The 21,120-nt window shown below is 38.9% G+C and overlaps 1 protein-coding gene across 1 annotated transcript; it reads left to right on the top strand.

Annotated features, from left to right (window-relative positions):
- Positions 1 to 756: 756 nt before the first annotated feature.
- sparcl1 (SPARC-like 1) lies at positions 757 to 16,796 on the top strand. The gene is made up of 11 exons (XM_046875125.1): positions 757 to 844; positions 4,558 to 4,613; positions 8,538 to 8,603; positions 8,688 to 9,635; positions 11,119 to 11,242; positions 12,269 to 12,393; positions 12,983 to 13,103; positions 13,299 to 13,420; positions 14,404 to 14,552; positions 14,666 to 14,814; positions 16,297 to 16,796. Exons 2-11 carry the CDS (start codon positions 4,560 to 4,562, stop codon positions 16,323 to 16,325), a joined length of 1,887 nt encoding a protein of 628 aa, XP_046731081.1. The 5' UTR covers positions 757 to 844; positions 4,558 to 4,559; the 3' UTR covers positions 16,326 to 16,796.
- The last annotated feature ends 4,324 nt before the right edge of the window (positions 16,797 to 21,120 follow it).

Here is a 21,120-nt window from a genome sequence, read left to right as displayed (position 1 = left end):
CTCCTCTGCACATGTCCAAACCATCTCAATCTCACCTCCCTCACCTTGACTCCAAAACGTCCTACATACGCTGTCCCTATAAATAGTTTTCACTACAATTCACATGAGACCTGAGGAAGTGAGAGTGAGAGTGGGTGCTGCAGCACCACCTACTGTCAAGATGTAACTAAAATCAAAAGATAGATACATTATTACCACAGTACTCGTCAGTAATTCGTTTTAGAACTCGTGATGAGTACGAAACAAGTATTTTTCATGTTGTACATTTTTAACGTGACAAGTATCGAATTTGATGAGTTGCACAGCGCTCTAGTACCGAGGATTTTCATACATACGATAGATAGATAGATAGATAGATAGATAGATAGATAGATAGATAGATAGATAGATAGATAGATAGATAGATCGATCAATAGATAGAAAATAAAACTTCTTTATATTATTTTATATTTAATGCACACATTACAGAAAAAACAAAACAATAATTTGTGGTAATACAAATTCTTAGATATTATAAATATTATAAACAAATACTAACACAAGGCTCCTTTCTTGTATGTCTCTTTATAAAACACATAACTATACAATATTGATGAACTTTTCTCAGCTACAAACTCCTTAATATACTACTAAATAATGGAGTGCTGAAAAGCACTTTGTTTTTTTGAATTGTCTCTTTACCCTCCTCTCTACAGCCAGAGTCCCAGAGGCATGCTGTTCTTTAGATAACAGTAGCAGTGTGGGAGATGGGCAGAGTTCAGCAGTCAGTTCTTCACACACTCTTCACACACAACATCCTATCAACACAGTGATCTGTTCATCGTCCTGCAAGATACAATTCCAGGTACGGTTCTTTCTTCAGAGCTTATTTCAAGACGAATGCAAATAAATCCAGAGCTTGATTTGGTAGGTAATCTTGGTGTTGTTTTGTTATTATGTGTACAGAATTTCATTTAAAACTAACAATATACAGAATAGCAAAAATAACAAAATATAAACCACATAACCACAAGAACTTAGAGAATTGATGCTTGAATTAATTTTGTTTTCTAATTACTGAAGCATATAATTAAAATAATAAACCGCTGCATTAACCAAACTTAAATCCTTAAATCATTGAACCTTAAGATCAGACAAGATCAGATAATGTTTTTCATTCTAACATTAGTCTTATGCATACTGCATTCATGTGTCAGTAGGAAATGGAAATTTTTCTTTTGGAAATTTTATGCACAAATTTTGTATTTTATGAAGCAATAAATCTAATTTCTTATTCCAAAATATAGTGTTTTATTTTTTTAAATTGTTGTTTGTTAATAGTTATATGCATTTTAACTGTATGTAAGGTGTCCATTAGTGTCACATAAAGCACCCATAAATAAATATATTACTATAAGTATTATTAAAAAAATATATATATTTTTTAAGATTGGATGCATTTGTAGATTGGTTTTCTCATAAAACACTGTACATAAGAGAAAGTCAAAGTATCATTGCAATCCTTTCTTAGGTTGGTTTACTTTTTGTTGCTATGTATATGAATAGTTTGGAGACTTTCAAGTGTATTGCATTTATTTTTAAAGCATTTTTCTTTGTTTTTCTTGAACACAATAAACCTTTGGATGCTTGTTATGCTATTAGACCAAAACTTTTGGGTTGCACTAATTCTACACTTATTTCTATATCTTCATCCCATGTGAACCCCATCTTGAGAGACATCGTCCCCTCAAACTGATCCAATAATGGCTGCTTTGTCTTCTGACAAAAAAAGGAGAAGTTTGTGTACATAGTCGGCTCTTTTCCAGGCGGCTAGCTTCTGTTATTTGCTTTACTCCTCCCGGTTGGAATGTGACTTTTGACTGGGACGGATCTTCCGAGCCAGTCACCATGACAACTTAGGCCTCAGATTATGATGGCAGAGTGATGAATGGCATGTTGATGAACACTTTCACATGAGAAAGATTCATCAATTCGATTGTTTGGTGCTTGGTGAGGATGGATAACATAATCATGCATGCAATGCAATGTGATGCAGAGTTAGAAGTTTCCAATAACAGCATGTTTCAAAGTGTTTTATAACCCTTTAATATGCCACACTATTTGAATTGAAGTTAATTTTATTTGTATCGACAATGGATTTTGTCCCAATGCAGCTTCAAAGAATTAAGTTAAATACGAAAAAGTTTATACCTAATGAGCGAGCCAGTGGTGACAGTGGCACAGAAAAACTCCCTGATATGGTATAAGGAAGAAACCTTGAGAGAACCAGACTCCAACAGGCAACCGTTCCCATTTCAGTGACACTGAATGTCTATTAAATTCGATTTAATCTGTTAAAGCTTTATAACAATAGACATTTTCCCAAAGCAGACTTTCAGAATGAAATAGATTACAGTTACAACTTTTAATTTTATTAGTTTAAATACGTTTATTCCTAATAAATGTATCCCTAATGAGTAAGCCACTGGCGACTGTGGCAAGGAAAAACTAGAAAAACCTTTCGATGAACCAGACTTCATAAATAACCCAGACGAGGATGGGTTATCTATGAAGTCAGGTTCACCGCTAGTCTCATTTTCAGTCCAAAAACATTGAGAACCAGCTTTTGGTTAATCAGTGTTGAGGTGTACTACTTCTTCTTCTTTCAGCTTTTCCCATTAGGGGTCACCACAGTGGATCATCCGTCTCCATACCCCCCTGTCCTCTACATCTGCCTCTTTCAAAACAACTACCTGCATGTCTTCCCTCACTGCATCCATAAACCTCCTCTCTGGTCTTCCTCTTTTCCTCCTTCCTGGTGGCTCCATCCTCAGCATTCTCCTACTGATATACCCCATGTCCCTTCTCTGCACATGTCCAAACATCTCAATCTCGCCTCCCCCACCTTGTCTCCAAAACGTCCTACATGCGCTGTCCCTCTAATTATAATAAACTAATTTCTAATCCTGTCCATCCTCGTCACTCCCAACAAAAACCTTAACATCTTCAGCTCCGCTACCTCCAGCTTTACCTCCTGTCTTTTACTCAATGCCACTCTCTCTAAACCATACAACATCGCAGGTCTCACCACTGTTCTATAAACTTTCCCTTTCACTCTCACTGATACCCTTCTATAACAAATCACTCCTGCCACTCTTCTCCACCCACTCCACCCTGCCTACACACTTTTCTTCAATTCTCTAACACACTCTCCATTACTTTGCACTGATGACCCCAGGTACCTGAACTCCTCCACATTCTCCACCTTTTCTCCCTGCAACCGCACCACTCCACTGCCCTCCCTCTCATTCACACACATGTACCCTCTCTTACTCCTAATGACTTTCATTCCCCTTCTCTCCAGCACGTACCTCCACCTCTCCAGGCTCTTCTCAACCTGTTCACTACTCTCACCACAAATAACAATATCATCCGCAACCATCATAGTCCATGGAGGCTCCTGTCTGTCCTCATCTGTCAACCTGTCCATCACACTGCAAACAGGAAAGGGCTCAGAGCTGATCCTTGATGCAGTCCAACCTCCAACTTGAACCAGCCTGTCGTTCCTACTGCACACTTCACTGCTGTCACACTGTCCTCATACATGTTCTGCTCCACACTCACATACTTCTCTGACACCCCAGACTTCCTCATACAATACCACAACTGCTCTCTCGGCACCCTGTCATACACTTTCTCTAAATGCACAAACACACAATGCAACTCCTTTTGACCGTCTCTATACTTCTCCATCAACATTCTTAAAGCAAATATTGCATCTGTGGTGCTCTTCCTCAACATAAAACCATACTGTTGCTCACAGATGGTCACCTCTTCTCTCAGCCTGGCTTCCACTACACCAAGTCTTGTTGTCTTCCTTTCGATTTCCAAATGTCACACCAAGTACCTTTCTAGATACCTCCCTTATCACTTCTGCAGTAGTTGCCCAATCATCACTGTATCTAACTCACTCCAGAATTTTTCCTTCTCCTCCATCTCACAACCAACTTGTGGAGCATAAGCACTGATGACATTTATCATTGCCCCTTCAACTTCCAGCTCCTTCTCATCCTTCGTCCAACAGTAGCCCAATTTCCACCTGTACCCTGTTGGCTAACAATCACTGTGGCGGTCATTGGTAACCTGTGATCCGTATATTTGATTTTGCACATTTTATGCTGGATGCCCTTCCTAACGGTTGCAGTGTTGAGGTGTACAATTTGAAATAAAACCTCACAAATCACCTGTTTCTGGCTTTTCAGCAACATGCCCCTTGGTGTTGAGGATTTGTGCATCTTTAAGCCTTCAATATGAGTCAAATACTCAAGTACTGTTCAAGTACGGTGCAAATTTGCAGTATCTATAGTTTTACTTATGTTTGATTTTAAGGTACTATTTACACCTCTGTTTGACAGTTTATGTTTGTATTTAGCTATCAGATCTTTCATGATTGGACATTGAATTACTAAAGAATTTAAAGACTCAATGACTGTAATGTAAGAAGAGCACGGTGGAATAAGTTTTCACCTTGTTTACTCGGCCAGGGAATCATAATTACATTATATTTCCCGCTTACAGATATGAAGGCTGATCTTCTGTGCATCGTATTGTTCGCCTCTGCTTTAACCGTCACTGTAAGTAAAAAGTATTGTTATGGTTTTCCATCAAGGTTTCCTTTAATAGCACACAAATAAATCATCAGTAATGCTAACAAACAACAATAATGTATAGTTAACATTATTGCAAATAATGTTCGTTAAAGGAAACAAATAATATTAGCACAGAACCTTTTGGGAAACAGACAATTTCTGATCAACCATGATGGATTGGACTTGAAGTTGAATTTACTAAGGGTCTTACTTGATGGTGTACATCTTAAAAAAGTTACATTTCAGGTTTGTATGAAGATTCTGAGGTGACATGCTAGTTATTTATAGTAAAGCATGTCCATATTTAGTAAACAGAAACCAAGAACCTGTACTTTGTGACCTGAACATGCTTTTAAATGCTGATGTAACTTTGCATAAATTTATTTTAGTAATGTATGAAAATGAATATAGATCATCCTTGATTTTTGAACCTTGTAAGAATGATTGAGGTTTCTAGAAATTTACTTTTGCAGCCACAAAATGTATAATGCAATTCCTTAATGCTGTCATTTGAAATGACTACAACAGAAAGTGTAACTTAAATTAGACCATTATGACCAGAAGATGTATGACAAAATTAGCATCAGATGCAGATGCTGGATTTGGGCAATTTAAATAACAGCAATTCAATTCAATACATTTTTGTTTGTATAATGCTTGAACAATGAACATTTTTACACAGATAATCAAGTTATAAAGTTGTATAAAAGAATGTAAAAGTTTAGATTGTAAATATTTAAAATTAAAATAAAATATAAAATAAACAAAATATTTACTTTATAATTTTAAGATTTTTCTAAAGAGCAAGCCTGTGGCGAGTGTGGCAAGGGAAAAAAAAACTGAGATGGTATGAGGAAAAAACCTTGAGAGGAACCAGACTAAAAATTTTATTAAGGCTTCATAAAGACAGAAACTAGATTTACACTAATCCAGATAAATTTGAAAACAGCGTTTTCACCTAAAAATGCTCCGTGTCTACACTATGGTTTTCAATTTTTTCCCAAAAGTTGCTCATTCACACTTTAACATCTGAAAAAGCTTACAGCAAATCCCTGTACTGCGCACAAGAAAAACATCGACCCACATCGAAAAGCTTCGATCAGCGTCATTTCCACCTGTCACTTATTTACTTTCCGGCTCTTTTGAAACTTCATGGCAATGTTGGAGGAAAGGAAAGTCACATGACTAAAAATGTGTCATTGTTTTCAAAAGCCTCTGTTTTTACAGTCCAAACTACTATGCAAAAATGGCGTTTTCATATTTATCCACTTTAGAGAGCGTTTTAAAATGCTAAGTTTTATTTGCCAAAAAAGGTCACTAGGTTACGTATGTAACCCTAGTTCTCCGAGGGACCAAGAGCTGCATCAAAAACGCTTTGGGAATGCCTCGCATTGTTCATGCTCTGAATCACGTGTAAAATCCGGCCAATAGGCAAGTCGTGACGTCATTGGCGGGTTATGTCGCGTAAACCAGAAAGATACAAAATGGGTGAGCGATGGTAGCGACATTAGCTTCTGAAAAAGAGAAGGTAAGCGCTGCAGGGATGCAGGGAGTATGGCCCGTTGGCACAGCTCTCGTTCCCTCACGAGTGTCCAATCACGCCATACTGACCAGTCCCTGCCTAGTGTGTCTGAACACAACCTTTGTAAACCTTCAGGGTTGACGAAGCCAATCCTGTGGCAAACTGTTCCTGCAAGAACTGTTGCAACCGGGCAGTTGACTGGGTCCAACTGGTGGTGCTCACACCACGTGGTGAACAGATGCCATTTATCATCATACAACCTCTTCGTGGAGGGAGCTCTGGAATGGAGGATGGTTTCTACTACCTCAGAAGAGGAAACAAGCTGCTAGGAACTGAACCCCCTTAGGGGCCACAGCCACAGTTTCCATAACTCTGGGCGGGGGTGAACCAGGATTCCCCCTGCCTGTGAGAGGAGATCCCTCCTGGAAGGAATTCCCAAAGAGGTCCCTCGAAGAGAGACAACAGGTCTGTAAACCACAGTCTGCCCGGCCAACAAGGTGCCACCAGGTGGAGACAAGCTCCTTCCTGGCAGATTCTCTCCAGAACTCCCGGGAGCAGTGCGATAGGGGGAAAGGCGTACAGACGTAGCCTCGGCCACGTCTGCACCATGGCGTCCAACCCCAGAACTCCTTCATGCGGGCGAGAACAAAATGAGAGTGCTAGGCTGAACGGGAGGACCCGATATTGGTAAGCTTCGCCCCCAAAAGCAAAACTCAGGAACCTCCTGTGAGTAGGAAGGCTATGTGCAAATACATCACCTTACATCCTCGGACTTGATCTGAGACACAATCTCCCTAAAAGTGACCATCATTAACATTAAAAGTGAGCAGTGACCTTTTGGGCGGAAATGGAGGGGAACACCTGTGGAAGGTAGGCTGCACTCTGAAGCACATATTGTGGCAGAGTTAACAGCCTGGTCTCCCCATCTGCCCGGAAGTCTGATCGAGGAACCAGCCTCTCGAGGCTGGCTTCTGACCCTTTCAGAACAGCTGGGGAGATTCCCTGCAGCTGTGACTGCTCCCTGAGCAGGCCCAGGTCCCCTCCATCCCACATGGGGACGGAAGGAGTCACTCGGTTGAGGGAGACTGCGCTCTGAGGCACATCTTGTGGGAGAGCTAAAAGTCTGGCGTCCTGGTGGTGTCGAGGAAGGCATTCAGAAGGAAAGCCCTGTCCCTGTCGGGAATCTAGCTCCATTTCTCATAGCAGGTCAGCCTGGTATGCATGCAACATGTTTATCGTGTCGAGGCAACCCCTGGCCTGACCTGCCGCCTTGTAAGCCCTACCTACTAGAGCCGAAGTGGCTTTTGTAGGCGATACCGGAGCCTTCAGCAATGCCTCACCTGGGGAGAAATAGCCAGCTAGCGCCTCTCCAACCCTGGGCATCTACCCATAGCCGCACTCCCTGAAGCTTACTATATTCACGTATAGCAAATGTGGGGCAAAGGTACGGACCGCATATGGGGTCTTCGCGGACCTAGACACCTTGGTGTGTAGGTCAGGAAAGAACAGTATGCCCCGGGGTGAAGGCTATGCCAAGGGACGCAGGAAACGCTCAGCTTCAGCTACAGCTTGCTGGGAACATGTTGCTTCTGCTTCTCATAGGGCCAAGCTATCTCCAGCTTAGCGACAGCCCTTAACCTTTGGCACCGCTTTGCTTCAGCAACCTGACCTGAGCCGCGAGGGAGAGCGCTCTTCTCGGAGAGCACTCCTGGGAGCGCATAGGGACACGGCAAAAAACAGTCGACTCCCTCGAGAGCCGACTAAGCATGCTCCTAAGCTAAGCAAACAACAGATCTTAGAAGCTAATGTTGCTACCATTGCTCACCCATTTTGTAGCTTCCTGATTACATGACGTCGCCCGCCAATGACGTCCAGACTTGCCTATTGGCTGGATTTTAGCGTTTCAGAGCGTGAACAATGCAAGGCGTTCCCAACGCATTTTTGACTCAGCTCGAATTCCTGAAAGGGAACAAAGACATATTAGTTTGGACATGGCCTACATGTGCAACTGAAATTCTTTGCAATGTGAATAATGAGTCGTTTTTTGTTGTGTGGCTGTGGGTGTATGTAATTGAAATCAGGTGTTTTTAATCAATCTGCTGGTGACTCATTGCTTATAGACAGTGGGAAGTGGAGTTTTTGTCTGCCATGTTTGAAGGTCATAGTGTCTGATTTGAAATTTGGGGAGAAATCCACTGTGACATGACACAGGAATCTAATCACTACACTTAAATTTTGGAAGACTTCATTAAGACATAAACAAGTCATTGGTGTTGCAACATGGATATTACATTAGTCTGCTTTAAACTTTAAGTTCATTCTCATAACTGGTGGCCTCAGAATATATGTGGTAACAAATAATTTGCTGTGCTGTGTTCATGTTCAAGGTGCAAAGCGCTCCGCATGAGAAGCATGAATCTCTCTCCGGATGGTCCCAAACTTCTGAGGAGATGGTAATTTAGACACAGTATCATCAACCCTATATTATTTGTTAGAAATAAAGTGTATACATTCCTATTTCTTTTTTCTTTCCCCAGGACCATAAGTTCTCAAAGTTAAATAAGGATCATGATTACATTTTGCCAACATTCTTCTTCTTTGAGGCTAGCAGTCCAGAACTGGAAAATAAAGATATAAGCAAAAAGACACCAAATGGAGGACATGGAACAAATAAAGCATATTCAGTAGACTTGGAAAATTCTGCTAAAGATGGGAGGAGCATTCCTGTGCTGGTGAATGAAGAGATGCTTGCTCAGCTTATAAAAGATTCTGAGGAAAAGCAGCATGATTTGGAGCATGATACGGAAAATAATGATGGAGAAACAGTAGGAAAGGTTTCAGATACAAATGATGAAAGTGTGGGGATAACACCAAAGTCTAAAAATGATGGAAAAGAACATCAAGAGCAAAATAAAGAGAAAGATGCAGAAGAGGAAGTGGGAAGTAGCACAGACTCAGAGATACCTTTAGATTTAGACTATGCTGCAAACATTTTATCAACGAAATCTCAAAACACCAAGATGGAGGAAAAAAAATCCTTAGCTATAAAGTTTACAGCGAAAGAGAATGACGAAAGTGAACTGCCTACAGTCATGGAAGACTATGATACCCAGTCCAGTCAAGATTATGAGGATACCTATGATGGACACGAGGAAAAAACAGGTGATCAAGCTAAGTCTACTGAAAGTCTCCAAGATGAGCAGATCCTTCTAGACCCTGAGACTGACAAAGGCAACACAGATGAAAGTACAGAACTGGAAGAAAAGGAATTCCCTGAAGAAACAGAAAAAGGGGTGGACACAAAGGAAAGTATCAACCATGATAAAGAAAAGGGCAAGATACAGATAAAAAGCAAGAGACTGAGTAAAGCACAAAGTAACCAGGCTTTAAATGCTGAGCAGGCCTCAGAACATTCTCAAAACCGAGAGCATGAGAAAGAGTCAGAAATCACACAATCCCTGGTGCAGAGAAAGAACAGGAAATGGGTAAGACTAAAGATCATTAGAGACCTTTAGACTGCTGATTTGTTAGTCAGTGGCATGCTGAAAGAAACAGAAAAAACATTCAGTTAATTTTCAATTGAATTAAAATTGATTGGAATAGCACAGTTGAATAGCCCTGACTCAGAGCATTAGGTCTGGTTCCTGTCTGTGTGATTTTTTGCAAGTTTCCTTCAGGGACTCGAGCTGCATCAACAACGCTTTGGGAACGCTTTCACGTTGTCCAAACTCTGCATCGTGCATGTAATCAGTACAGTGCAAAGCGTGGCGTCACTAGCGGGGTGACGTCATGACCAGAAAGTCAATGACTCTTTTCAGCTGTGTGTTTCTCCTTGCCCATGCAATATCATGGGGAATGGATGCACACAGCCTGTGTGTTGCTTGTTTTCTTGTCCCGGAGAGCTCTCTTTGAGAAGGGTGCTCCTTGTGGTTCTGGCCCCTGCATTTGCTGAGGTGAAGCGGTGTTTGAGGACCTGGTGCTTGCAAATGGAGCTGGCAGAGCGTCTGGAGATGGGCTTGTCCCTTTTCCCTGTGTTATTCAGCCAGATCCCTGCCTAAATATTCTTAGATATGAGGTGGTATTAAAAAGTTTTAAAACTAGCTCTGTTTACAACAAAGTTCTTTATTTATCACTATCAGATTCAAAATAGTCCCCTTGCACAACAATAAAGCGCTCCCAGCATTCCTACCACTTCTGGAATGTGTCCTGAAAGTCTTCTTTTTTAAGCGTGTCAAGCAACTTGTGCGATTTGAACTGGATCTCCACAATGGTGTCAAAACTGCGACCTTTGAGCCAGATCTTCATCTTTGAGTCTACAGGAGCCAAATCTGGCAGGTGTGGCTTGTGTATTGTTCTCCGACGATCATGCACAAGTTGCCCAATAGTTTCCTAATTTTCGTGAGTTGAGCTCATTAAAGCTTCCTGATCTCTTGTCATCTTCCATTGATGTTCTTGAAGCAACTGTGCCTCTCAAAACAACTTGAACGACTCATTGCAGCATTGCAATGTATGTTAAACGTATGTGACGTCAAACATTTCTGTAGCAGATTTGCCCAGTTTAACGCAGAATGTCGTGTTTGCTCTTTGTTCTAACTTGCTGTCCATATTGAAATTTCCAGACATGGCAACGCATCTGGTCAGAATAGTACCAGTAATCACCATTAGTCTCTAAACGTTTGGACACCACCTTATAGGAGTTGTTAAATTTTAGGAAAATATAAGAAGCTTTGGGAAGAAGAGTCATTTACTTCCTCCCAAACCATTGTTAATTTATTATTTAATGATGAATCTTCATCCATTTTGGAATTTTTACATATGCTACATACTACATACTGCAACAAGATGTACATTCACCATTTTAATCATTTTTGGCTTTTAAAAGTATAGTTTGGATTTAGGTTTATTTAGATATTTGCAACTTGACTTGTCTTTAATGTTATCTTTAAAAATACATCCTGATCTCCCTAGGCTTCTTTACTAGGAAGGAACCCTGTGCAGATAAGAGCAGCAGTGGATCTTTTCCCCAGAATCAGGCCCACAGCTCATACCAAATTCAGAATTGGAACTGATTCAGGACAGGAAGCTTCACTCGGTGGGTGTTTTAGAATCTTGTCTGTACAATGCCAGACTCTTATCAAGAATGTGCTGAGCTTGGATATCTTTAATACATACTGTCACCCAATTGCTAATGGTTACCTAAACAAACTTTAGGCCAAACTCAGCCAGCAGGCTTAAGGAATCAATGAGAGTTGGGTGGGATTGTGGTCTGATCAAACTGGCAAAGGCAGAGGAATGTAAGCTCTTTAAGGCATGTGATAATAATAAAGCTGGATTGAGCTTTCAGTTAGAGGAAAGACAAGCATGTTAACCATGGAAGTACATAAGATGGAATATTCCTCAAAAGATAAACGTTTGATACCGAAAATGTTCTTTACAATTTGACTCCCACAAGGATGAGTAAATGAGGCTGGTTAGAGAAGCCAACAACCCTACAACTTGCATGAGATTGGATCTGAGCACAGCACTAGCCATAAAATTGTAAATTCAGGCATGAGAACACAATTTTATTTCTTGGTTGGACATGATTCTAAACCTAGAAAGTGCATATTGGTGTTCGACAAGGTTCCAACCCTCTATGTGCACCCTTCTTTCATTTTGTGGAAAATCATTATGCCTCCTGGACAATCATCCTAAAATTTTGGTGAATTCTGAGCCAATCTAGGAAATGCTGTAGACAATGCATTCTCTAGCAAGGAATACAAAAGACAGAGGTGTAATCAATTAAAAAAATATCTGGTTAACTCTACATATTCATAGGGTCTACACATTCTTGGGTCTAATTTGTAGAGAAGGAATATGTTATTTACTTCAAGTAGACAATCTAAAATCATACCCAAATCCAAACAAATAATCTTAACACAGAGTAGACTAGACTGAGTAATGCCCCAAAACCAAAATATCTTCTTCATTTATTTGTTCCTTTTCTTCTTCTTTTAACTATTTTATTATTATTATTATTATTATTATTATTATTATTATTATTATTATTATTATTTGTATTAATTTCAAGTATTAAATAAGAAAAATTTGAATAGAAATCTTTTCATGTCATACCCAGACTCATGTAAGAACTTCCACTGTAAGCGAGGGAAGAGGTGCCAGCTTAATGATAAGAAGAAGCCTAGCTGTGTGTGCCAGGAACCTGCAGACTGTCCTCAGTCAAGCCTCAGTCACTTTGACCATGTGAGTACTGCAGTGTACGATACAGTTTCTTCTTCTTCTTCTTCGTTTTCTTCTTCTACTTCTTCTTTTTCTTCATCTTCTTTCTGCTGCTCCCATTAGGGGTCACCCCAACAGATCATTCGTCTCCAGATCACTCTGTCCTCTACATCTCTTTCAAACCAATCACCTGCATGTTTTTCCTCACCACATCCATAAACCTCCTCCTTGGCTTTCTTCTTTTCATCCATCCTGGAGGCTCCATCATCAGCATTCTTCTACTGATTTATCCCATATCCCTCCTCTGCATATGTCCAAACCATCTAAATCATTGCTATCTCACCTTGTCTCCAAAATCTCCTACCTGTGCAGTCCCTCTAATAAACTCATTACTAAACCATGCAGTACATTGATTTTGTTAAAAAGGCTTTTCAAACCAATTATTTTATCAACCGGTTTTAGACTTCAATCTGCAAACTGGGAGAAGACAAACCTAGCTGAAAAATTACCTTGTGTAGCTACAGTATGTGAAGAGGGATTTGACCCATGTCTGGCATGTCTATACTTATTTTCAATGACCTTCATCTCTCAAATAGCTGATCTTTCGTTGTAGGTGTGTGGAACAGATAACCAGACCTATGACTCATCCTGCCAGCTTTTTGCCACCAAATGCAGTCTTGAGGGCAGCAAAAAAGGTCACAGACTACATCTGGACTACACTGGCTCCTGCAAAGGTAGGCCATCTCATTTCTGGCTGTGAAGCCATGGAAGCCTTGGAAGCCAGTGCTGTTAAATTTTAAAGCAGTAGAAATAATTCACTTATGAGTTCAAAGAAATGTTATATACCCTTTGTTGAATGTTATATACCCTGTACTTTAAATGAAGACCATTATGGTTTTTGAAAATGTGTTGTTGTTTGTGTCTATCAGTTATTCCACCATGTCTGATGACAGAGCTGATACATTTTCCACTGCGCATGAGAGACTGGCTGAAGAATGTGCTGCTACAGCTTTATGATCAAGATTTCCTTACAGCCAAGCAGAGATCCAGAGTGTGTATCTGTAAACAACCAAAATAAATAAATGGAAAATATATATTAATAAGCCATTATTAACTTTTAAATCAGAGAAGAAAAAACAGATTCTGTCCAATAATAATAATAATAATAATAATAATATTATTTACATATATATTACAATTAGGGTTATATCAATGCACTTCTAATATAAGAACATACACAGGAACTTGCATGCCCAGCTCTAAGACTAATAATTAATTGATTACAAAACATGTTGGTATTTAACAAAGAAAAATTGTCCTGCTTTGTAACAGAGTTAAAATGTACTGTACTGTATAGTATTAAATTCCATTATACTTTATTATGCAATTAAAAATGGGGGAATAGACTCTAAGCATGGACACGTTCTTATTTAAGGAGGACTCGGGTGCTGTCAGCATTACAATTCATCCCAAAAGTTTCAGTAGAGTTGAGGTCAGAGCTCTATAGCATGCCACTGAAGAGATTACACTCCAACACATGTAAAGTGTATCTTCATGGAGCTCGTTTTGTCCACAGAGGCATTTCCTTGCTGGAACAGGTTCGAGTCCCCTAGGTCAAGTGAAAGGAAAAATTTCGTTCAATCAATTGTCTTTATTTTGGTGGTAACAGTTTAAGTAAGAACCACATATGGCTGGAAAAATCTGGTGTCCCAATACATTTGTTCAAACAGTGTATATAAATGTGAATACTCCCCCTGAATGTTACAGTGTATTTAAATATATGTCTATTACTGAACACTAGAATGCAATTTTAACTGGAAATGTCTTGTTAAGTAATTATAAGGGAATAAAAGATAATGGATTTTAGCTGTTGTGTTATAAGAAGGATACAACAGCTTGTGATGTGTTATTAAAGAAGAAAAAATCTCACATTGTGATTTATTCCAATGTAGATTTTTTTTTCTCTACTTATTTGTATTTTTTCATCCTATTTTATTCCTTACTTATCTTCTATATGTGCTCTGGACTGGTCAGGTTCAGAAGATCTACGAGAATGAGATGCGTCTTAATAAGGGTGATCACCCTATTGAGCTTTTGACTCAGGACTTTGAGAAGAATTACAACATGTACATTTATCCAGTGCATTGGCAGTTTGCACAAATGGACCAGCATCCAACAGACAGGTATGGTTTTCAATAAAGAGCCACATTTTTTTGTTTGTTTTTTTGTTTACCATCAGCGACTCCTGAAGCTCCTGATACAAGTAACACCTTCATTATCTTTTTTATATGCCAAGGTTCCTGTCTCACTCGGAGCTTGCTCCTCTCCGTGCCCCGCTGGTTCCTATGGAGCACTGCACTTCAGTTTTTTTCCACGGGTGTGATACCGACAAGGACAAGCTGCTCTCTTTCAGGGAATGGTGCCAGTGTTTTGGCATAAAGGACGGTAGGACACCTTAAAAAATGTGTTTCGCTTGACTCCTGTCACACATTGTAGGAGCATCTACATGCAAATGCAAGTTTCATGATCAGACCTGCCAAGCCTTTACTACTGAAAATTCAACCCAGAAACCTATGATGAATAATTATATAACTCTTGCATTACATTACCACATTCAGTAATAACTGACACTGCATGAAAGCCCCATCTTACATTATTTATATTTTGGCTGGTTCTCTCACCGGATTATTACTGGTTCCATGACTTTGCTTTTTATTTTTTGTGATGTAAAATTTCCCAAATGTTTGTTAAGCATTAGACAAATATGCAGTTAAAACATCCTTTCATCCTCAGTAAATGATTTATCTTAGTCAATGCCATGGTGGATATGGGATAGACATACACTGAACAGGCATAACACATTATGAACACCTGCCCAATATGGTGTTGGTCCCCCTTTTACTGTCAAAACAGTCGTGACCTGTCGAGCATTAACAGCATACGCTCCCCACGTGCATCAATGATCCTCGGCCGCCTACGACCCTGTCGCTGGTTCACCACCGTTCCTTCCTCTGTGCACTTTTAATAGATACTGACCACTGCAGACCAGTTATGGAGATGCTGTGACCCAGTCGTCTAGACGTCACAATTTGGCCCTTGTCACAAACTTGCTCAAATCCTTATGATTTCCAATTTTTTCTGCTTCTAACACATCAACTTTGAGGACAAAATATTCACTTGCTGCCTAATATCTCTAACCCAATAACAGGTGCCATGGTGAAGAGATAATCAGTGTAATTCACTTCACTGCTCATAATATTATAATGTCATAATGTTATGCCTAAACGGTGTATTTCCCACATGAGACAACTGTGCTTCAGAGAACCTAGCAAACACATTCATACGAAGGGACATTTTAGTAAATACGTTTAGTATTTTTGGTAACTTGGAGAAAACCAAAGAATCATGATAAAGAATATATAGACATGTAACAAACATGCCACATAGAGCATTTAGACCGACTGGGTAACTGATAAGAAGCTTGGGTTTCAGTATCGCCAAGCTGCCACTTTTGGGCCCCTGAGCAAGGCCCTAAACTATCAGTGCAGCAGGGAGGCTGTATCATGGCTGACCCTGTGCTGTAACCCCAGCGTCCATATTTGCAAATAAGTTGCAGATAAAATAAATTTTAATGCTAATAATATTTAGAGTGCTCACTTTTGTTATCTGGTGCTAAACACATTCAGTTTAGATTAGATTCTACATGAATACATGAACATTTGATTTATAAAAGGAATATATAGATAAAAATATAAATGCAAATATACTGTGCCTCCCTTAGGGCAACTGAATTATAATATAACTGACAGTTATCCTGTCAGCAAAGCACATAATCCTATAGCTAAATTCTGATCAGTTAGTGATATTGCTTTACTGTTGAAATATTTGTCCTTAATTTATTTTCTCTCCATTATTCCACACCAACAGAGGACATGGACACCAATCTGCTGTTCTGAAGAGCTAGAGCTGGCAGAAATTCCTTCAGAGAAGAGAAAGAAATCTTTTAAAGGAACGAGAAAGAAGTGAACACTCTGATCTGTTCTCTCTATCGACTGCGAGATGAAAACTTTCAAAAATGCTGTTGATCTAAAAAATGATGAAAATCAAGTCTTTATGGCAGTAGTTTTTTTTTTTTATTATTATTGCAGAAAGTGTGTTTATATACATTCCTGCAGGGGAGAAGTTTATAACTCGGCAGTGTCTAGTTGTGGGTTTTGTACTAATATGCTTCTGAGCATGATTTTGGAAAATTTGTTTTAAAGATCATTAAAGGGAAACGTCGGTTGGCACTCATAAGTGCTATAAAATATGTTTAAAGAACATGTTTTGAGATAATGACATTAAGCAGACTGATTTCTTATACATTCACAGCTAATTTGCTTATTAACAACTGTTTATTAAAAACCTCCCTTTTAAATCAGTATTCATTTTGTTGTGTTTGTGTGCAGATCTTTTCGTTTATGTATTTCGGTAGTTTTCACATTCTGCACTGATTCACCTCAAATTGAAATGTGCCTGGTTTTGTTGCAAGGAGCAGCACCACCGAGTTTTTAGAGTTTCTATCCAATCAGATTTCAGCGTTCATGTATTGCCATAAGGCAACAAAAATGAATGTGGCTCTTTTTAGAATCAAATACATTTTGCTTTAACTAATCAGACTGCGATTTAGTCACTCCGAGGCCCTCTAGCCACATCAGTCCGAGTGCAGACTATTACAACACTTATCTGTTTAAGCTTAAATATATTAATTTAGATTTATAGCTGGTTTTTTTTTTTCACAACAGATGAGAAGAAACTGATTTGGTTGCAGATACACTTACAAGTCAAGTCAAGTCAAGTCAAGTTTATTTCTATTGCGCTTTTCACAACAGACATTGTCTCAAAGCAGCTTTACAGAAATCAACAGTTAAGGTCAATGGTGTGTATTTATCCCTGATGAGCAGCCGTGGTGACTGTGGCAAGGAAAAACTCCCTTAGATGTTATGAGGAAGAAACCTTGAGAGGAACCAGACTCAAAAAGGGGAACCCATCCTCATTTGGGCGACATCAAGAGTTTGATCATAAATCTTTCAACAATACAGAACACTGGAGAGTGAGAACTAACATGAGCACTGGAGTATAAGATTATAAGTAATGTTCTTTCTACAGTATTATACAGTCTTTATGGTTATAAAACTAAGAGCTACTGAGCACAACATTTGTGATCATCACAGATCCAGCACCTTTAAACACTCCAGGAGGTCCAATGTCAAAACATATGTAGTGGGATACAATTGGCACTGGTACGTCCCTAGACAAGGACATTCACAAGACGGACTTTTCAAGAAAAGCTGCACATTGTGAGAAAAAGTCGTCCAAAACAGTTCAAATCAGTTAAACATTTTTTAGAAATCATTTATTCTATTGCGCTTTTTTTCCTGTAGTATTGTCCTTCATTTCAAATCCCAAAGAAAACTGTAATGCACAAAAACAATGCACAAAAATGCAAAGAAAACTCTGGGCCATTTTGTGAGACTGATGTTGATGCTTCTGCTAAAGATGATGTATGCGGGTGGTGCAGCTGTGGAGCAGAGATCTTACAGATGCTGTGAAAATCTATTTGCTTTAACCTGGTCCTTTGTATTTCTCCCCTCTGTGGATTACTACACTGGATTTTTGTGGATTATGTGGCTATTTTGCGGTATAAACAGCAGATGGAAGTATTGCTCTACAGATCCCGGATTTCTGATTCTTTTAGACAATAGATGGCACTGTTGCTCTTTAGAGCTTATTAAGAAGCCATGAAAAGCTCATTTCTAGATCTTTAGCTCTTTTGTGCTTAGTTCTTCCCTTGTCCAAGGCATTCCAAACACTGAGCGATCTGCCAACACTTCACTTGGTTTTTGTTAGTTTTCCATGTCTCCTACTACTCCCGTGTCTTTACTCAAGTGAGCCATTCAACTCCCTGAGTGTGGGATTCTTAAATAATGTGTATTGTAGGTCTTAAATGTTTGTGTACATGTGGGAAAGACTTAAGCACAACATTCAGCCATATTAGTTAGTAGAACTGTGAAATTTAGTATTATTGTTCTTCTTTTTTTTTTTTTTTTTTTTGTCTTTATGATGCTTGTGTCCATTCTTTGTTCCAAGATTGAGTTTTATTTTTTAAAATTTTTTTTTGAAAAATTGCCAGTTACTCTTACATATGCTGGGAAACCAGACACAGTTGGATAAATGCATATGTTAATATGTCGATACCAGAACAAAGACATAGACACACCAAAAGTCTAAACCAGGAACATGCTGAATGAAAGCTCTTCATAACCTATTTACCTCTGTAAAGCTGCTGTGGGACAATTTCCATTGTTAAAAGCATTAGACAAATAAATCTGAATTGAAAAAAAATAAATTGTATTCATGAAAAATACAAGGTATGGACTAATAACCATATTTTACAACAAGCTTTCTGCAAGAAGTCTCTAAAGCAGGAATGGAAAGACAAATCGAGGAGCAACACAAAACAGGTGAACACAATCTAGTAACAAAATGACGATACATGAATGGAGACATGATTTAAACAGAAAAAAAAATGAACACGAGCACATGGAAAAGCAGAAATCTGCAATTTACTCTGTTTGAATATTAATTTTAGTCCTGAACCTTCCTTAATTTGCAATATTACAGAGATCAATATTGACAATGTTCCATAGAATCTTCATCTTAGTTAAACAATTAATGATTTAGCATGTGAAGGACATTATAGCTGCTATCTCATTAAAGAATCTTCGTCCTCCAAGACTCCATCATGTCACTATGGTATTAACATTCAAATTAACACTAATTGGGCAAAACTATTGCTGTAGATTCAGCCTGGTAAACAGACATTAATTGAATATCGCTAAGCAGAGCATGATTCACACATTGTTCATGAATATAAATGATTTTTTGTGGAGCTCAGGCTGCCCATAATTCTACAGAGACCGTTTATACGAATTCAATTAGCCTGGCCAGTGCATGCAGAATGTTTTCAGCTTTGTGGAGACGCTGCAATACTTCCTGTTAAAAAAAAAAAAAGTCCACACTTTAGGGTTGTTTTCTACCCGGATTGTCGTTCATCAAAGAAATGAGCTCAGAGGTCTATTACAGGGTCTCCGGTCTCCTTGTTTAACCTGCTGATTCACTGCATCTGTTTACCGAGTGTGGAAGATTTTGCTAATAAATAAACTCGTATTTAGGATCATGTGTGCATGGAGCACTAGGTCTGTGATTTTTTATCATCTAATTTAGAATCTGAATCAGATTAATTGGCGAAGTATTCCTGAGCATGCAAGGATATTGTTCACGTTTACAATTAACATACAGGTACTACACAGCAGTGCTGGAATAAAATAAGACCCAGACTAATACACGCATGATTACAACTAACATGACCAAGAATAGAAGACATTACACATTGGCCTGTGATAGAAAGTGACAGTGCATTGATTGTCCAGTTGGGTAAAATGGTCATGTTTGTCACAAAACCTGGTTAATAAAGAGCACTTCACTCCACCTTCTAACTCTTTTAGCATCATACGCTGCATGCTAACCTAGTCAAATAGAATTTATATTCCACCAACAAGCAGTGGTGGATGAAGTACACACACCATGTACTGAAGTTAAAACAGTGACACACAAGGTAAAATTTTACTCCAGTAAAAATAAGTGTCCCTTTAAACATTCACTTGAGTAAAAGTACAAAGTATTTGCCTTCAAATGTACTTAAGTATCCAAAGTACTATAATTTATTATAGCTATAATGTTCTTATTATCATTTTTGTAAAAATACTCTTTGCTTAATCAACTTAGTTTATGTGAAAAGACTCTAATGTTACTCTTAGAGCACCAATCTATCAATAGAATGAATTTAATAGGTCAAACACTGATTGTTATCTATTAAAATTGAGCCCAAAACCTTCTTTTGAACTACAGTAAAACCCTGTTGTATGAGCAACTAATAGACGAGCAAATGGAGATACGAGCGACCCTGCTCGCAAAATTGTACCCTATTTCACGGGCAAATTTCGAAGGCACAAGCAAACCCACGATGCCGGTTCCCCGTTTTCGGCCGAGGATCGCATCAGTCGCTTAGTTGATGACGTATCACTCGGTTGCTCTCGTTGTTTAGTGCAGCAAAAACTTTACTTTTTTCAGTTTTATATTTTTATTCCAATAGAAATCTTGAAAAATGTCTTCCAAAAAAATCAGTGATGGTGCTGTGAAAACGAAAGTAAATAGAGTTACCATGAAAACCGAGGAGGTTATGAGCGTGGTGCGCGTCTCACACTCGCAATCAACCACTACCACATGAGTAAGTGTTAAATTATGTTTACATTACGGTCATTTGCGGTGTATTTGTTTGTTAAAACAGGCTACAAATACTTTTTAAGTGCAGAAATAAGCGATCGAATGAGATCTCGGAACGGATTAAATCACTTTTACATTCATTCCTATGGGGAACATGAGTTCAAACGTACGAGCAAATGGACCTACGAGCAATTTCCAAGAACGACTTATGCTCGTCCAACGGGGTTTTACTGTACTTAAAAAAAAAACATGAAAATCTCAGCTGCAGGTGTTGTGAAGTTATAGTCAGGTGTTTCGTCCTTCATTTATTCCTCGCAAAATGTTCTGCTTGCAGTTGAACTGACTCTGAACTGTATGTTGGTGATAAGTAGATACCACAAAGCCCTGAACAAAACAAGTTTAAAACAAAGCGTGCGCTTGACCCTG

The sequence above is a fragment of the Silurus meridionalis genome, chromosome 2, assembly GCF_014805685.1.
Source record: "Silurus meridionalis isolate SWU-2019-XX chromosome 2, ASM1480568v1, whole genome shotgun sequence".
NCBI lineage: Eukaryota > Metazoa > Chordata > Actinopteri > Siluriformes > Siluridae > Silurus > Silurus meridionalis.
This window is presented reverse-complemented; position numbering and strand designations above follow the sequence as displayed.